The sequence below is a fragment of the Salmo salar genome, chromosome ssa15 (genome assembly GCF_905237065.1).
Source record: "Salmo salar chromosome ssa15, Ssal_v3.1, whole genome shotgun sequence".
Lineage (NCBI taxonomy): Eukaryota > Metazoa > Chordata > Actinopteri > Salmoniformes > Salmonidae > Salmo > Salmo salar.
The window spans coordinates 46,680,689-46,699,417 of record NC_059456.1 but is presented as its reverse complement, the minus strand read 5'-3'; the positions used below and the strand labels follow the sequence as shown (position 1 = coordinate 46,699,417).

General features: G+C 40.8%; 1 protein-coding gene across 5 annotated transcripts; it reads right to left on the bottom strand.

The window, feature by feature from the left end:
• Positions 1 to 4,293: 4,293 nt before the first annotated feature.
• Positions 4,294 to 13,578, bottom strand: cdca4 (cell division cycle associated 4). 5 transcript variants are annotated; one of them, XM_045695790.1, is made up of 4 exons: positions 13,315 to 13,453; positions 7,451 to 7,542; positions 6,680 to 6,956; positions 4,294 to 6,371 (listed from the first exon to the last, which is right to left on the bottom strand). In XM_045695790.1, exons 3-4 carry the CDS (start codon positions 6,742 to 6,744, stop codon positions 5,558 to 5,560), a joined length of 879 nt encoding a protein of 292 aa, XP_045551746.1. In that variant the 5' UTR covers positions 6,745 to 6,956; positions 7,451 to 7,542; positions 13,315 to 13,453; the 3' UTR covers positions 4,294 to 5,557. The 5 variants fall into 5 exon arrangements, with proteins under 5 accessions (XP_045551746.1, XP_045551747.1, XP_045551748.1 ...); XM_045695791.1 differs by lacking the exon at positions 7,451 to 7,542; XM_045695792.1 differs by lacking the exon at positions 6,680 to 6,956 and having other exon boundaries at positions 13,315 to 13,451.
• Positions 13,579 to 18,729: the final 5,151 nt, after the last annotated feature.

The following is an 18,729-nucleotide window of genomic DNA, read 5'->3' as shown; positions in this document are numbered from 1 at the left end:
CCTAAGCAATTTGAAAGCATAATCCTAAATGTGGGTCTTGGTAATAATGCCCCATTGACACTAGTGGGAATTTATCGCCCTCCCTCTGCTCTGCCTTGTTCTCAAAACAAATTGTTTGAATTACTGTCTGACTATGCTAAGTCTGAATTATTAATATTGGGTGATCTTAATCTGGATTGGTTAATGCCAGTATCAGATAGGCTGAAAGGTATTTGTACTGAGCTAAATCTAACTCGCCTCAACTTTAAACACCCTGAAAAATCTACTCTTTTAGATATTATTCTAACAAATGGCCCTCGTAGGTATACTGCCAATGGAATTTTTGCTAATGAGCTCAGTGACCACTGTCCAATTGCCTGCATAAGAGATGCTAAAATACCTAAATCCCGCCTACGCATTATTACAAAGATACATTTTAGGAATTTTAATCAGCAGCATTTAATGTCTGATCTGGGGTTGTTTTACTGGGGGATTGTATCATCTATCTCTGACTCAGATCAGGCCCTTAAATGTTTTACTTCTCTGTTTAACACTGTTGCAGATAAGCATGCTCCGTATAAAAAACTAAGTGTAAACGATAGCTCAAACCCTTGGTTCACACATGAATTGTCTGAAAAATGACAGCAACGTAATTTTGCTTGGGCTAAGGTTAGATTGACTGATACTATGTCTGACTAGCAGTCTTTCAGACATTTGAGAAATACTGTAGATGTATATCTCTGGTTAGAAAAGCAAAGTCAATATACTTCTTGAACTGTATCTGAGAATGGTGGGAATCCAGTGAACTTCTGGAAAGTAGTCAAAATTCTGAAACAAAACTCTCCCCCCTTATATTCACCGCGAAACTGACTTCAGAGAATGATGCACTCCCAGATACACATTCTCTACTTTGATTTCAACCATTTTATATCTATGATTTACTAAGTGCCTTGATAAAAATCGATGTCCCCCCCCCCCAACATGGGCTGATTCTCTTGATACCTTCTTAATGCAGCAGCTCTCTGCCCTACTTATTGCAGAATCATTAACCTATATTTTTTACTTGACAATTGTTTCTGGTGTTATCCCCAAGATCTGGAAAGTGGCTCGTCCTCCCGCTACACAAAGGAGGAAATCCTTCTGAATTAGATAACTACTGTCCATTTTCCAAGTAATCTTGCCTTTTCAAAGTTTCAGAATCCCTGGCCAACTGTCAGCTAATCATTTTTTAATTTCTCATTCTATTCTAAATGTGCACCAGTCTGGTTTTAGACGTTGACATAGCACCTCAGCTGCTACGCTTGTTCTAATCTAGATGATGTGTTAAATTGCTTAGATCATAAAAAAACATTGTGCCGCCTTATTTATAGACTTTTCCACAGCCTTCGACACTGTTGACCATTGCATTCAAAGGCTGACTGAAATAGGCCTGGATCAGGCTTCTAGCAACCGGTTTGAGAAATATATATCTGTTAACTTGTAATATTCATCTGTATGCAGACGACACTGGTATATATTCCATTGCCCCAACTGTTGACTAGGCTATGTTAGTGCTGCAATGTGACTTTGTTGCCTTACAGAAAGCCCTGGTTGGTTTAAGACATGTACATTTTTTGTCATTTAACTGACACTCTTATCCAGAGTGATATACAGTAGTGAGCCCATACATTTTCAGTCATACTGGTCCCCCATGGGAATCAAACCCACAACCCTGGCATTGCAAGTGTCATGCTCTACCAACTGAGCCACACAGGATTTACTTAATGCGGGCAAGACTAAATATCTGTTGTTCACTAATTCTCACAAGAATGTTTCAGATGGACTACATATTTATTCATTAGATGGTTCTCCCATTGATCGAGTTTCCGCCTTTAAATATCTGGGCATTTTGATAGACAAAGATGTCATGTTTAAGAAACATATGGATGAGCTAGTTGAAAAGCTAAGATTTAAAGTGGGCTTTTTTAAAAATAAATAGATCTTGCCTCTCCGTAAATAGCAGGAAGCAGATTGTACAGTCAACTTTCCTGCCAGTTCTTGACTATGGTGACACCATTTACCAGTTTGCAGCAGCCACTACTCTTAAACCTTTGGATGCCGTCTACCATAGCGCCCTTCGCTTTATCACAGGTGACAGTTTTAATACTCACCACTCCATCCTGTATCAAAAGGTTGTCTGGTCCTCATTAAAGTCCCGTAGATCGCTTAATTGTTCCCTTTTTGTTTACAAAACTCTATTACAAAAGCTTCCGACTTACCTAAAGTCGCTGTTAAAATATAAAAACATGAGATACCAAACCCGTTCACAAGGGTGGTTAACTCTTGAGGTTCCTCAGGTCTCCACCGAAGTAGATAAATCCGCTTTTAGTTTTAAAACACCTCATTTCTGGAACCAACTACAAATGACAATTGGATGTTCTTGTGTGGCTCGAGCAATTAAAAATATTGATTGGGAATCTTCTTATTAAGAAATGCAATAGTTTTTCTTTAATATTTGTGTTGTTCTGTATTGTATTTTTTCTTTTGTCTTATGAAATTGTATATGCATGGTATATGCACCTTTTTTTCAATACTTTGTGCACCCTCCCCTTACGTGGATAACACCACTTTTTCTATAATGCTTTATGAGATTGGAGAACACATTGGGAGGGATCTTAGACCAGATCCTTGATATCATTTGGTATGTGCTTATGGACTACCCTCTTCAATTCAAACCACAGGTTTTCAATGGGGTTCAAGTCCGGACACTGAGACGGCCATTGCAAAATGTTTATTTTCTGGTCAATTAACCATTTCTTTGTGGATTGTGTTCTTGGGGGTCATTGTTTTGCTGGAAGATCTACTTGCAGCCAACTTTCAGCCTCCTGGCAGAGGCAACCAGGTTTTTGGCTAAAATGTCCTGGTACTTAGTAGAGTTCATGATGCCGTTGACCTTAACAAGGGCCACAGGACCAGTTAAAGAACAGTCCTACAACATCAAAGATCCACCACTATATTTTACAGTAGGTATTAGGTTATTTTCTGCATATGAATCCTTATTTCGAGGCCATACCCACCACTGGTGTACGTGGCCAAAGAGCTCTATTTTCATCTCATCTGACCATAGCACCCGGTTCCAATCCAAGTGTGAATGCCATTTACATTTGCTGGTTGCTCTCAATTAAGGCTTTTTTTTATGGCAACCCTTCCAAATGGCCTATTGGCATGAAGGTGGCGTCTAATTGTAGACCCTAAGATACGACCAAGTTCTGTAATTCTCCCACTGTGGCCCTTGGTCTTTTCTTTGCCTCCCAAACCATCTTCCTCACTTTGCGTAGAGACAAGATACACTTCCGTCCTCTACCAGGCAAGTTTACCACTGTCCCAGTGGTTTTTAAACTTCTTAAATTGTTGCCCAAAAAGTGGTACATTTGCTCTTCAGTAGTTTTTTGTACCCATTGCCTGATTTATGAAAGTCAACAACCATGTCTCTTTTCATTTGTGAGTTCTTTGCCTTTCTCAATGGTGATGGATGACAAATGGATTTTACATGCGTCTTACCAGATTTTTATAACCCACTGTGAAACAGGAAGCCATGAAAGGCCACAATGCAGTTCCTTAAAATTAGACATAACACAGATTCTATTTTGTTTTATTTATTTACAAGAATCATTAGGGGTGCAAATCATTGACGCATATCTTTTAGACAATTTTTTACAAAATGCACATTGAGCAATTGTATTAGTGTAAAATAATTATATATATTTTTAAATTATACAATATAGCTCAGTATTTGTATTATCTATTTTATAGTATTTTTTGCCCATCTTTAGCAATTGTACCAATAATTTTGGAGATTACTATTTGATTGTAGCAACTTTTAGGAGGTTCAGATCTACCAGTTTAACGGTGTAAAAGCGTTTACCCCAAACATTTGCTGAATGGCGACAGAAGGGATGAGCAACCTAAACAGGAACTTAGCATAATGGCTAAGGTATCGGGTTGACATGGGACCGGGATTCAGTCGGTTAGGGCTTTCCCTGAATTCACTGCAGTGTCTTTGAAGTCATATTCTTTAAAAAATCTATGGGTACATCAGCAGCAAATCTGACAGATTACACATTTAGGTCTAGCAGCTATGTTTTGATTGAGTAAAAGTAGTTTTAGCTCAATTGCAATATTTTCGCTCTATAGCTTTCTCTTTGACATACTTTGAATCAGAGATGTGAGTGTTTGATTTACCTGAAAGATTGGCAGGGAAACTAATTTGGAATGGCAATCCAACATCAATTAATATTTCAAATGTCCTCAGAAAACAGATAACCACACAATTAATTCATATTATGATAATGTTGAAACCTTTATTAAAAATTGTAAAAACTGCTACAGTTTACTTGTATAAAAACAAAATGCTAAATTTACTCTAGCTCATGGTCACGAATGTCAAATGTACAGTACTTATTTATAAAAAAGAAATGTGAGATCTCCCACCTCATGTCTGTTTAATCAGCAATCAGTTTACTCACAATATTATCTTGTGCCTGAGTGCAGGCTTTCAACGCGATAAAAAAAAATACATTATTTTGTTGGAATAGGTCAGCCGAATAGCACAATTCTTTACATGTTCTCAGTTTGTTTTGAATAAGAAAGTAATTACTCCACTAAAAGTATGCATGAAAGTCCGGAAACTCATTATGATTCCAAAATATCAATTAATGTCAGAAAGTTGAAAAGCTTCTACAACCTTAAGTATTACCAAGGTTTAACGCCACCATATGTTTGCACTTAATAAATAAAATAGGCTAAAAGTCATAACATAAAATGAGAAAAATACCCATTACAATTCTTCATTTGTAATGAGACAAATATAAGAACATACGTTATTTCTAATAGCAAACAAATGGCACCACATGCTAGCCTGTGAGGTTAAGCTAACCGTGGTGCAAGAACGAACTGTATGGCTCAAGAAGGAAATGTGTTTATAAGGAATACTGTACACGGTGCATATACTGTAGCACCAAACCATAGACCAAGACAACGGTGCATCACATTGTGAGCATACTGAACGCAATTCATGCTTTCGACAATGCATCTTTGGAAGACAACAGGTAAATTAGTCCCAATCACACTGAGCTTTTGTGCAATTGTTCTGTATTTAGAAATATAGAAAAAAAGACAGTCTGGAACAATTCCCAGACGGTCTCTCTTGTAAAAAAATATATACGTGTATATTTATACAGAAATGTTTTAATAATCTTATATATCTTTTTGAAGAAAATATGTATAGTTCATGTAAATATGTTGTGCTGCTCTGAATTCATGTAGTGTAATAAGTACAATAAATTAAACCAGAAACTACATAAAAAACAGAAGAGAGAACACACTCAAATACAAACATAAAGAAAGTATACATAAGAAAAAGGATGGTGAACTTGAGAAAGCGTGAACCTTTTCAGATGAACATTTCATTGCACGGAGATGGATTTCACTCAGTTTCCATACAGAGGAAAGCGTGTAAATATTGTATGTTCGCACATACAAGACAAAAAGGCAGTGGCACAAGATCAATGAAACAGTATTCGAGTTTTAAATCTGTAAGCTATGAGCCCACAATGATCTCCATAATGTGGTCAAGTTCATTGAGATCGGCTCTACAGCTGGAGTTGGACACAGGGCCGTGTGAGGAGGCCAAGCTGTCCAGAAAGTCGTAAGGCCCCATCTTGGGGGCACTCTGCATGCCTGTCAGCATGGTGTCCAAGTCATAATACGAGGCATCAACGTCAGAGAACAGCTCCTCTAGTGCCGGGTCCGACCCAGGGGCACCGTTCTTGATCTCGAACGTCCCAAACACCTGCCCTGTTGCCATTTTAGCCCCCTCCCCAGATCTCATCCCCTCCTCGCCCCCCGTTCCTGAGTCTTTGCTGACCCCATCCTCCACTCTCAGTTCTCCCCTGTCCCAGCAGTGGCCAATGGTCCCCAACAGGAGGGCCGGGGCCCTGTCGCCAACAACCACAGAACACAGTGCCTTGTCTGTCACCACTTCCTCCTCACGGCAGCCGTCGTAACCCATCACTGAGTAGAGCTTAGGCCCACCGTCCTGCTGCTCCGGTGACTGGCACAGAACCTCGGTGTCCACCAAGCGGTCAGATGGGCCGTGGCCAGAGCCACCTAAGGCCTCTGTGACCACCTGCCAGCTGCCGTCGTGGGACATCTCCTCCTGGATCTGGCGCACCGTGTTGGCGATGAGCACCGAGCGACACAGGTTGGGCTCCGCCAGCATGTGGCACAGCTGCAGCTTGAGCAGGGACATGTCCAGCAGGGACTGGCGCTGCAGGCTATAGGATGCCGCCACCGCCTTGTTGTCCACACCATCAGAGAACTTGCGTTTGGTGCCCTTGGAGTACATGTTGGCCCTGTGGGGGGAGCCAAGTAGCACTTTGGTTAGAACATATAAAGCTTTATAAGAAGTAACTTTTTCCATTCAGTTGTTTTGCAAGTTATGCTTAGTTATTTCAGTGTTTTATATTGTTCGGTAAAGATGACAAAAGTGCACGTCCTATTTACTTACAGTAATAAGATTTCTTCATAAAACACACTAGAATATCAGGATTAGGATTTAAAAAGGTTATGACAATTTGCTAATGCTAGAATTGAAATGCTCAACTTGAGTGCACCTGAAAATCTAAGATATTATGAATAATGTACTTGTGTGTTCATTTACTTTTCTCTACCTTTCCTACGGCGACGCACAGGCATATATATGGGACGGCTTCCTCTTTTTCTCATTGCTTCCTCATGTTACTGAAAAACTGCTTCTGTTCTTAACTCTCTTTCAAGTCTTTTCAGACCGACGTGCAAGGTGCCTGCTGAGTGGAACATCCAACTTAGATCGCCACACTGATAAGATGGTACAGTTTGCTACCATAATTCTTGGGATTGGAGCACACTCTAGCTCTCCAGTCTTGAAACGGGAAGCAAACTCAAGGCTTGTTTGTGTGCTACAGTAGAGAGAGAGAAAGAGGAACAATGCCAGAAAGGCATTCGTCTGAAGTGATAGGATCTTTGTTGATTAACCAACATCCATTGAGCACACCTTCCAATATGACATTTTAGTAAATGCCTGTTAAGACAAAGGGATTCAAAAATACATTTGTGTTTACAGACAAAACAGAGTGACATCAACTTCAAACCAGGATTACGTATCAAGAGCATATTCCGACCAATGTCAGTATTTGTAAATCATTATCATAAGTACATATCCCTAAAACAAATATGAACACAGACTTGCTGGAGCCATTTGCAAGAAAAGTGAAACATGAAGTAGAAATTGGACTTTGATCAATTCTAGCATAGTGCCTTAAACAGAAAAAGAGATCCCACTCCCGATGCAAGCATTTTGTAATATTAACCCAAAATATTCAGCTGAGTAAAGATAAAATGGCAGACACACACACTGAAAATGGCTAATGGCTAAACAGCACTTTGTACATACATCCAGTACTGAGACGAGTGTTGGACACTTGCCTCCAGCCACGGCGGCCAGCCAACCAGGGCTGCGGGAGCCTAAAAGTGACAAACATCCAGCTAGAGCAGGGAGAACACATGATAGTCACCAGCACGTCAATGCACATTACATCCAAAGTCACTGGGTGACTCATGTGTGTGCAGAAGGGGGAGACACACTAGAACTCGGCTACTGGGACCAGGTGCTGAGGAACTGTAAAAGGTTATGAGCAGCTACAAATAATAATGCCCGCTTTTACCTCCTCAATGCAAATTGTTTGTGTCACATTGCATTGGGTGAGAACCTGAAGGTTGCTCGAGCTTCAGGACGATGGAAGGACAAGGGGCAGTATGCATCGTTTTGTAGACCAAACCAACAAAATGTTAGTTGCAGGCAAAAACAAAGAATCACATACGTAATGCAAAAAAAATATTTTCATGTTGAAGGGTGGAATTTGTATGTAGATGGAGCTGATTTGTTTGATAGTCACAAAGATCACAGGAGAGAATCTTGTTCGCTATAAGGATAACTATAAGGATAACACGTTGAGGGAGAGGGGTCAGTCACGGTTGAGATGAAGGCATGGGAGATCAGCCTACCTGACACAAATATGACCCCATTTTTGCCACACTTCTGAAATGAAGTCTGCAAATGATGAGCATTTTCCATGGTAAGTAAACCCCCAGCTACCTCGTGTATGGCAAATCACAGCAAAAAGATGATTATCATGAATGATTTTCAAATTGCCTGCAGTGGATTGGAATTTGTTTGTAACAAACTGTGTTTTTTTAAAGTGAAAATGTTCCTTGTAAAATAGGACAGCAGAGTTTCCTCTGAGTTTGCTTTGACAGTGACATTAAACTCCAAGAGGGCCATAAAGGATTGATGGGCTTGAAAAATGATTGCCTGAATCATGATTTTTTTTTCATTTTTTTCTTCAAACCATTAGTTTGAAATCAACCTTATACTGTAGTAGTTATAGAACAAAAATTCAACAACATGTCTACAATAAGCAACTAGTCTTCTGGCCCCAGATGATAATTTTACCTCTACACAAGTGGATGTAAATTACAGTTTTTAGTTTATTTAACTAGGCAAGTCAGTTAAGAACAAATTCTTATTTACAAATGACGGCCTACACTTACACAAATTAAACCAAGTATCTTCAGTTGTTGTCTTGTAAAGTAAAACAATAAATCCCACCATGCCATCCTCCAGGCCCGTTACATTGGCAGTGGCAGAGTGGTGAATAACATACAACTGTGTCTGACCCATACAAATACCGACATTTCTATCAAACCAACATGGTACTTGCTATCCGGGATCCTTGTGACGTCCAACTATGGCATCATCCCATTGAAATGTAAACTGGTTATCGTGGGTTGGGTTATGGTTTAGGGTAGAGATGTCCCAAGGACCCCAGATAGCACAAACAAACATGCCTCCCTCCTGTGGAAGTTCCACCCAGTTAAAGTTACTCCTCCCTTCCCCCCACCATACTTACAGTCACAATGCTGATTCATCGCCGGCCGGATGACGAATAGGCCTACCGCTCTCTCTGGCTACAATCAGCGCATTCCTCTGCCCAGGCGTTGCTGACGCCTGCCAGATCTTACAACGCCTGGATAGGTATTTGACTTATCAGCTAACCACATATGTTATAGCAATCTGTCAGTCGATAATGTGGCACACAACCCGTGGTTGATGGACGCAATGTTTGAGCAGGGGAACGCGAACATAGTAAAATAGCAGTAAAAAAAATACAAATGAATCGACGTGAGACTAGAAGAGGGGTAAATGTCGCATGCTTTCCTGTCTAAACAGTTTGCATATATGTCATATATATATATATGACAATTTTGTGCCGTTTTTCTTCGTTTTGGTGTTCTTTAGGTTTTTTTCTGGTTGTTCATGCACACAAATTATTGCTGCAGTTCGAACTTCGGTAGCCGAATTCTACGCCCCTTCGTCGGTTATTGGTCAACAGTACTACTTGTAGGAGTGGGAACTTGGGACGTTTTTTTTTTTAAGCGTTTGTTGTCATTCAATGAGAGACTACTCGTATTTAGTTTATGCATTTTTTTTCACTTGAGAAATACTGCACAAAAATCTTAGTAAAATGTTTAATTGCCCGCATGCTTCCCATCAGAGTGAGAGTGCATTAGGAAAGTATTAAGACCTTGCCTCATTCTAAAATGTCTTGAATATTATTTCCATCAATCTACCCACAATAACCTATAATGACATTTTAAAAAAAAACACGTTTTAGAAATGTTAGTAAATGTATATATTTTTTAAATCCACAGAAATATCACATTTACATAAGTATTCAGACCATTTACTCAGTACTTTGTTGAAGCACCCTCGGCAGCAATTACAGCCTAAAGTCTTCTTGGGTATGACACTACAAGCTTGGCACACCTGTATTTGGTGAGTTTCTCCCGTTCTTATCCACAGATCCTCTCAAGCTCTGTCAGGTTGGATGGGGAGCGTTGCTGCACAGCTATTTTCAGGTCTCTCTGGTTTCAAGTCCAGGCTCTGGCTTGGTTACTCAAGGACATTCAGAGACTTGTCCCGAAGCCACTCCTGCGTTGTCTTGGATGTGTGCCTAGGGTCGTTGTCCTACTTGGAAATTGAACTTTTGCCCCAGTCTGAGGTCTGGAGCAGGTTTTCATCAAGGATCTCGCTGTACTTTGCTTAATTCATCTTTCGCTCAATCCTGAGAAGTCTCCCAGTCCCTGCCGCTGAAAAACATTCCCACAGCATGATGCTGCAACCACCATGCTTCACCGTAGGGTTGGTGCCAGGTTTCCTCCATATGTGACGCTTGGCATTCAGGCCAAAGAGTTCAATCTTGGTTTCATTAGACCATCTGAGAGTCCTTAGGTGCCTTTTGGCAAACTCCAAGCAGCGGGCTGTCATGTGCCTTTTACTCTACCATAAAGGCCTGATTGGTGGAGTGTTGCAGAGATGGTTGTCCTTCTGGAAGGTTCTCCCATCTCCACAGAGGAACTCTGTCAGAGTGACCATTGGCTTCTTGGTCACCTCCCTGACCAAGGCCCTTCTCCCCTGATTGCTCAGTTTGGCCAGGGGCCAGCTCTTGGTAGAGTCTTGGTGGTTCAAAACATCTTCCATTTAAGAATGATGGAGGCCACTGTGTTCTTGGGGACCTTCAATGCTGCAGACATGTTTTGGTACCCTTCACTAGATCTGTGCCTTGACACAATCCTTTCTCGGAGCTCTACGGACAATTCCTTCGACATCATGGCTTGGTTTTTGCTCTGACATGCACTGTCAACCTTGGGACCTTATATAGACAGGTGTGTGCCTTTCCAAATAATGTCCAATCAATTGAATTTACCACAGGTGGACTCCAAGTTGTAGAAACATCAAGGACGATCAATGGAAACAGGATTCATCTGAGCTCAATTCTAAAAAACTATTTTTGCTTTGTCATTATAAGGTATCGTGTGTAGATTGAGGATTTTTTGACATTTTACGTTTTTGTTAGTTTTGGTCTTCGGCAAGTTTTTTTTGGCTGTTCGTGCACAAAAAACAATTCTCCAGGCAAGCTGAACTTCGGTAGCCGAGGTCTACACCCTTTCGTCGGTCATTGGTTAACAGTAGGGATTCTTCAATTAAGTGTTTGTCTTTCTACGATAGATGAGGAATACTGCATTAAACATCTTAGTTAGATGCAGTGGCGTGTATTCATTGACGCCAAGGGAAGCCAGGCTTCCCCCAGAAATGTAACCCCCTCAGAAATATAACATCAAATTATTTATTTTGTCTCTCTGAGTTTCATAATTTTCCTTCAATTCGCAAGAGGCTGAATGTATCTCACATGAGAAAGCTTCCGAGTGATCGAAACAGATTAGCCAATCAGCGTTGAGCTAAACTGAGCAAGCTCAACTGTGAATGGTGCTGGTGAAAAATACAAAAATATTAAGTGTCAAGGGAAGCCAGCTTGGATTTGGCTTCTTTCCTATCAAATCCCTTTGAGCATACGTCATTAACAGAAACAACTTAAATTGTTGCATCTCATTGTGTTGTTTTCCTCCGGTGGCTAGGTAGCTAAAATTGACCCTTCCTATCCATGGATTGAGATTTTTTTTTTTTTTTAATTATTATTGAACCTTTATAGGGATTTGGACTTGTGGTTTTACTTAATTCTCCATACTGGCCAATGATTATAATGGCGATTGTGATCCAACCTTTAATTCATACATTGTTGTGCCCCTGGCTTGAGAGGATGGAAGTTCAATATGTGCAGTACCTAGATGGAGAAGGCTAGCCTAGGACAACAAAAAATACAAGTGTGTACTGTATGACAGAGTGATATACAGTTTCATCAACATGAAAGAGAGGATGACATTGGCATTTCTCTACAAGTAGGGTGAGTCAACATGTTTTTCTACTTGCACAACGCACGCGCAAACAGAAATCAGAACCATGGACAGCCACATCATATTTAGCTGATGTTGATTGGACTAAATCGTTTTTGGGTATCTTTTAGTTGTCACTGTATTAGACTAAGCAGAGGTGATTTGATGATGTTGAAATGGTGCTGGAATAGTGGAAGCAGCTCCTGTTTTCTTTGCGACTTGTGGTAACACTGTGGTTCTAAATCAGTAGTTTAGTGGTCCAAAAATGTTGGAAACATTAACTTGCTTAACCATGCTGTAGGTAATGTAACTGACTGTTACATGAAATATGTGTCGACTTCACCGGACATAGGTTGTTATCCGGTTTTGTTATAAAACAAATGTGTGGTTGAATTTATTCTGCCACTGTCTTCTTATTGTCTCTGCCTTTAGGTATATATATATATAACTGTAGCAAGGCATATGAATTAACAGCAAACACTGCAATTAAACAATTGCGGGGGGCTTCCCCAGTGATCTTACCCATGCACTGCAACTGGTTAGATGTAAAATTGAGCAACTAAGATCTCCTCGGCATAACCTTAAATATGTGTGCCCGATTTGTTGAGTTATCTTAGATGAATTCTGACTATTTTGAGGAAGCGTATACCGGCTACAGTGTCTCAAGATGGATAAACAGTACTATTGCTGCTTTTCTCATTTTTCAAGCGCACTCGTTTCTGTTTGACTAGGCGCCAGCCAAACCAAAGCATTCAGAAGCCTTAAGACACTTAGAAATAAGGTCAAAATGAATGACAGATTTCTTGATTTATCTTCAATTAATTCTTACTATTTTGAGGACGTGGCTTGCTATGTTGTTGCTACGGCGTCTCAAGAGGCAATGTAATATTTTTCAAGCAAATGTGTTTTAAGAGAGTATACGAGGTACAGACGTTCGTGACACCTTGCTGAGTTGTGCTATAAGCACACTTAACCTGATATGCGGGCGCCTTAACTGAGCAATATTATGAGACAACAAAACTTGGTCCAACACGACAGTGTACTTAATAATGGTTTGTGTGTCGTCCCCTTAACTTACTTTCCAGACGCAAACATAGGAACTTACAGGGAAAGGGAAGCGACAGAGAGGAAGCCATTTTGAATGTACCATCTACTTTTGTTAACTTCTGTTCGTTAAACACCAGTTAAGATGTATCCCGCTAGACCACGTCTGGATGAAGCACATCAAAGTGCTGATTTCCAGGCTACTGGTGACAAGAGGTTACAATGTAACACACATCTATGGAACGTTGAGCGAGAAATACCGCTCGTCAACTTCCGCATTGAGCACTTGCGTTCGAAATCGACCGCGCATTTGTAATACATTCGAATGGTATTTTATTTATAAAAAATACATGTAAAAAAGACCATTAACTCGTTACACTCAACACACATGACGTAATTCATATTTCTATTTATTTGTCTTACCTTTAGAGAATCAGCTTTTTTAGCCGAGGGTTCATGTGCTCTTCGTGAATAAACGAATTAAAGGCGCAGCTCTCTCAGCTTCCCTGGATACAGATTGTATTCGAGGCACTGCTGCCAGGCAGCCAGATGCAGCAGAGGGAAGGGTGAAGTGGGCGGACACATGGATCTTGATCGACAGGCCGTCGCTTGAACTGGGGAAAACATGAACAAAAGCCACACTGAATAAACAGATTGCACCACGGGTCCACAGACATCTGACACAATACCCGCTCTGTTAGGGAAACATTTGAGGCTTACTGAATCTAAAATTAAACACAACTAGCTTGGACGAAAATGAAGGAAGAGATTGAACATTAAGGTAGAAATATTTATCAGCCAAGTAATAGGTAAATAAAGTATTTTAACTCAGGGCCAGGCTACATAGCCAAATATAGGAGACGGACCTTTACAAAAGTATCAAGAAATTCAACAGTGAACAAAATCAAACAATCTTGTTATTCTTTCAATACCTCAATAAACATATACATATATCAAAACATAAGCAAAATGTGATGAAACTCGGCTGCATTCTGGGTCACTGTCCAACCAAACGGGTCTGACCAGATAGTATATCAGAAAATGACCACTGTAGTTTGTAAATCCTCCAAAAATGGGGTTTTCATGAGTCTGTTCGGGACTGTATTTGCTTAAAAATGCATATTAAGCTATTCTTATTGTGTGAGTAGTGATTACACCCTTGCAACCCCCCAACATATGTCCCATCTTTGCCTGTCAGCACACAGAAAGGGCAATGACAGCAGAACCACGGACAAGGCTGAGGTGCGACAACAAAGGCGACACTAAAAGGCGCTACATGGTCAATCCGACTTCTGCATTTGCCATACAGCATTTACTGCGAAGCGGCCTCCTCAGAAGTCAGACCAAACATACTTTTTGCGCTTCGCGGAGCAGCCCAGTTGTTGTGAAGGAAGTTGTCAAGGAAGTAAGTTTGTGTTTATACAGGACCTCCCGCCCACACCTACCGTCAACCAATCATTTCAATGCGGAGCTATACGGAGCCCTCCGCATTGTTACAAAATTTGAGAGGCGCAAGGCGATGCGGCATGGTGCTCAATTTGGCCTCTGCATGCCTCCGGAGGCTCCGCATTGTGTCACACTATCCATACGGCGCCCCCGACCACGTTTTCGTATCAAGCATAAATTGGCTGTAAAGCGAGAGAGACAGCTTGTGTTGGATGCTCCTGACAGCAATAAAGAACATTATTAACACCTTTTTTATTAGCATAAAGGCGTCCGCAAACTAGGTTAAGATTGCACCTAGCAGAACTCAACTAGGCGAAGCGAACGTCTGTGCCTCACATATTCCATTAAAAAGGCCTTTGGTTGAAAAACTAGAAAAAAGCGGCAATATTACTCTTTGTCCCTCTTGCAACACCATTCCAACAACACATAAAGAAACACTTCCTTAAAATAGTCAGAATGAATCTAAGATAAATCAAGACATTTGCCATTCATTTTGATGTGTTTTCAGAGGAGGTCTTCAGTCTTGCAATTTTACATCTAACTATGTTTGGTGCAGTGTTTCTCAAGTGAAAACATTTGCATGAAAACTAGTAATCTCTAGTTGAATGACAACAAACACTACATATTGCTGACCAATCCCCGGCAAAGGGGTGTAGACTTCGGCTACTGAACTCCGACTTGCCTCAAGAAAAAAATAGTGCAGGAAAATCCGGAAAAAACCCTGCTGAAGATCGAAAATATACACACAAACTGTTTTTACTGGGAAGCATACAGTAAGCTTAACAGTGCACATCCATAAAAGTGGCCCAGGAAATTTGACAGAATTGACACAAACAGTTTGTGTATTCAATTGAATCTTATGCTGACTTGAAATAAAATATTGTGGCTATTCTGTTGTCTACTTATTTCATATGAGTCTTTAGACATTCTGCTAAAATCCCTCGACTACCCAACATTACTGAACCTAATTGGTTATACAACTATTGTCAGTGGCCATGAGGATAATATTTGAAATGGATCATAGAGAAAGAAAGACGTGAAGAAAGGGTTAGTGCAACCCGGAATCCTTGGGACATCCCTACCCTACCCTAACCATTACCTAACCTTAATGATTTTACATTTCTACTTCTATGGGGTGACGTCAGAGTTGTACGTCTCAAGGATGCCGGATTGCAAGGACCATGAAAAAAGTCTAGCGTTGTATGTACTGTATGACGATTGGTCTAAGGCAGTGGTTCCCAACCTTTTTCCGTTACTGTACCACCAACTGAATTTTGCTCTGCCTGGAGTACTCCTGAAGTACCCCCTCATTTGCATTTTACCAGTAGGCCTATGGTCTCATGAATCTTCTCAAGTACCCACCCGTGGATACGCCAAGTCCTATTACCCCTGGTTGGGAACCACTGATCTAAGGCCAATCCCACCAAACGCTCTGACAACTTTTCAATGACAAAAACAATCTGTGGGATATTGTCATTAAAGAAAAAAGTCTCATAATTCCTGAGATATATAAAAAAAAAAAAAACTCTGTGTGCAACTGCTAATACAGAAAAAAAAACACATGGCACCTATTTAAAGACAATCTGAACTTGAGGTCAGAAGTGGCTCAACAATGGTTACAGTAGACCTAGGCCTAGTTTTACAACTTGTCTTTCATTTAAAAAAATGTCATTGTTATTATTATTAGACACTTCCCATATTATAGTGCATTCGTAAAGTATTCAGACCCCCTTCACTTTTTCCACATTTTGTTACGTTACAGTCTCATTCTAAAATTGATGACAAAAATGTGTATTTAATCCATCTACACACAATACCCGACAAAGCGAAAACAGCTCAGTCAGGATTATGTTGAGGCACAGATCTTGTGAAGGGTACCAACAAATATCTGCATCATTGAAGGTCCCCAAGAACACATTGGCCTCCATCATTCTTAAATGGAATAAGTTTGGAACCACCAAGACTCTTCCTAGAGCTGGCCGCCCGGCCAAAATGAGCAATTGGGGAGAAGGGCCTTAGTCAGGGAGGTGACCATGAACCCGATGGTCACTCTGACAGAGCTCCAGAGTTTTTCTGTGGAGATGGGAGAACCCTACAGAAGGACAACCATCTCTGCAGCCCTCCACCAATCAGGCCTTTATGGTAGAGTGGCCAGACGGAAACCACTCCTCAGTAAAAGGCACATGACAGCCCACTCTGAGTTTGCCAAAAGGCACCTAAAGGACTCTCAGACTATGAGAAACAAGATTCTTGGTCTGATGAAACCAACATTGAACTCTTTGGCCTGAATGCCAAGTGTCATGTCTGAAGGAAACTAGGCACCGCTCATCACCTGGCCAATACCATCCTTACGGTGAAGCGTGGTGGTGGCAGCATCATGCTGTGGGAATGTTTTTCAGCGGCACGGCAAGGAGACCAGTCAGGATCAAGGGTTAGATGAACATAGCAAAGTACAGAGAGATCTTTGATGAAAACCTGCTCCAGAGCTCTCAGGACCTCAGACTGGGGTGAAGGTTCCCCTTCCAACAGGACAACGACCCTAAGCACACAGCCAAGACAATGCAGGAGTGACTTCGGGACAAGTCCAGATCCCAGACTTGCCCCCGATCGAACATCTCTGGAGAGACCTGAAAATAGCTATGCAGGGACACTCCCCATCCAACTTGACATAGCTTGAGAGAATCTGCAGAGAAGAATGGGAGAAACTTCCCAAACACAGGTGTGCCAAGCTTGTAGCGTCATACCCAAGATACTTCAGGCTGTAATCGCTGCCAAAGGTGCTTCAACAAAGTACTGAGTAAAGGGTCTGAATACTTATGTAAATATGATATTTCAGTTTAAAAAAATTTTATAAATTTGCAAAATTAAAAAAAATCTGTTTTTGCTTTGTCATTATGGAGTATTTGTGTGTAGATTGAGGGGGGCGGGGGACAATTGAATCCAGTTCAGAATAAGGCTGTAATGTAACAACATTTTGAAAAAGTGAAGGGGTCTGAATACTTTCCGAATGCACTGTATTCTTGTTACTAAGTATTGTTTTGAGTTTTTTCATTTGGAGACTTGAAAAAGACAGGGGACAGACATCTCAAGAGATTTTATCCTGCTAAATGTCTAATAAATAAACAACAAAAAAAGACGTCTGCCCCAAGTTGCCGACAGCGTTCCTGAAAAATATCAGTCTAACTGAATGGATGCAGGTTGGGAGCTGGCGGAACAAGTTTTCTAAGTCTTAGTATTTGCCTGACTTGGTTACTTTGCATGATTATTATGCGCTAGCTGCCTGTTTGCTTCAGACTCACTCATCATCCAACCTGCAGACTAGAAGAAGCGAGTAAGCATTTGCGCTACTCACACTACACAGCGTTTAAGACAGGATGTGCTATACCTCTCTTTTAGTACCACTTTAGTAGCCCAATGATTAGACTCTACGGAATGTCTGAATGGCACCAAACGGCCTGCTCACTCCTTATCGGGTTTGAAACATTCTTTAAAATGTGAGTTTTGAGCAGGAACTAAGCCTATTTGAGGTAGACAACGTTGAATAGATAATGTTTTGAGGAGCCCAACTTCATTGTTCTCATATATTCTGTCTATACCTGTATTGGACTAAGAGAACAAATTAAGAGCAACCACACCAGCCCTGAAATGAGGGCAAGCCATTTAGTTATGAGTTACCAATTTGTTTTCTCTCTCCATCGAGTGGCATGATAACAACTTCATGTACATTCTTCAACTCAGACACTGTTAGCCTAAACACCTCAGAACAGGGGAAGGACAAACAGTTACCCGAGCTGGACAGAGGTATTGGTTTGTATTTTATGTACTTTCTAATGATAGGTCGGTGATAATAAATACAATTACAATATATACCTACTAATTTACCCATTTTCCATCAGTCCACTCATCCATCTGTCCATCCATCCACCCACCCATTTATTTATCGGTGTGTGTTCTTTTGCCAAGGATTTTTTTTCTCGTTTCGTGAGGTAACTGTCTCCAACCTAAATCCTGTCAGGATAGGTTGTGCGCGCTTTTGTTCCAGTCAAGTATTAACACACCAGCTAATTAAGGGGTTGATGATTAGTCAATTTGTTTAATCAGGTGTGTTAGTACTTGGTTGTAACAAAAACCTGCACACCTTGTTATTGTTCCCCAGGTTCAGGCTGAAGAATAATTAACTAACACCACCACATGTCATTGTCAACACATACTGGTACTGCTTGTACCTCGGTTAGCCAGTAGGGGGAGAAACAGGTCCATAAGATGGCAAAATGTAGAAATATGTTTGACCCAATTTTCTCTTCCTAAAGACTATTGTGATCTTTGTTTCTCATTACAATGCAGCCAACACATAAAGGTTTCCCCATAAGCACACATCTGGGATTTGGGTTG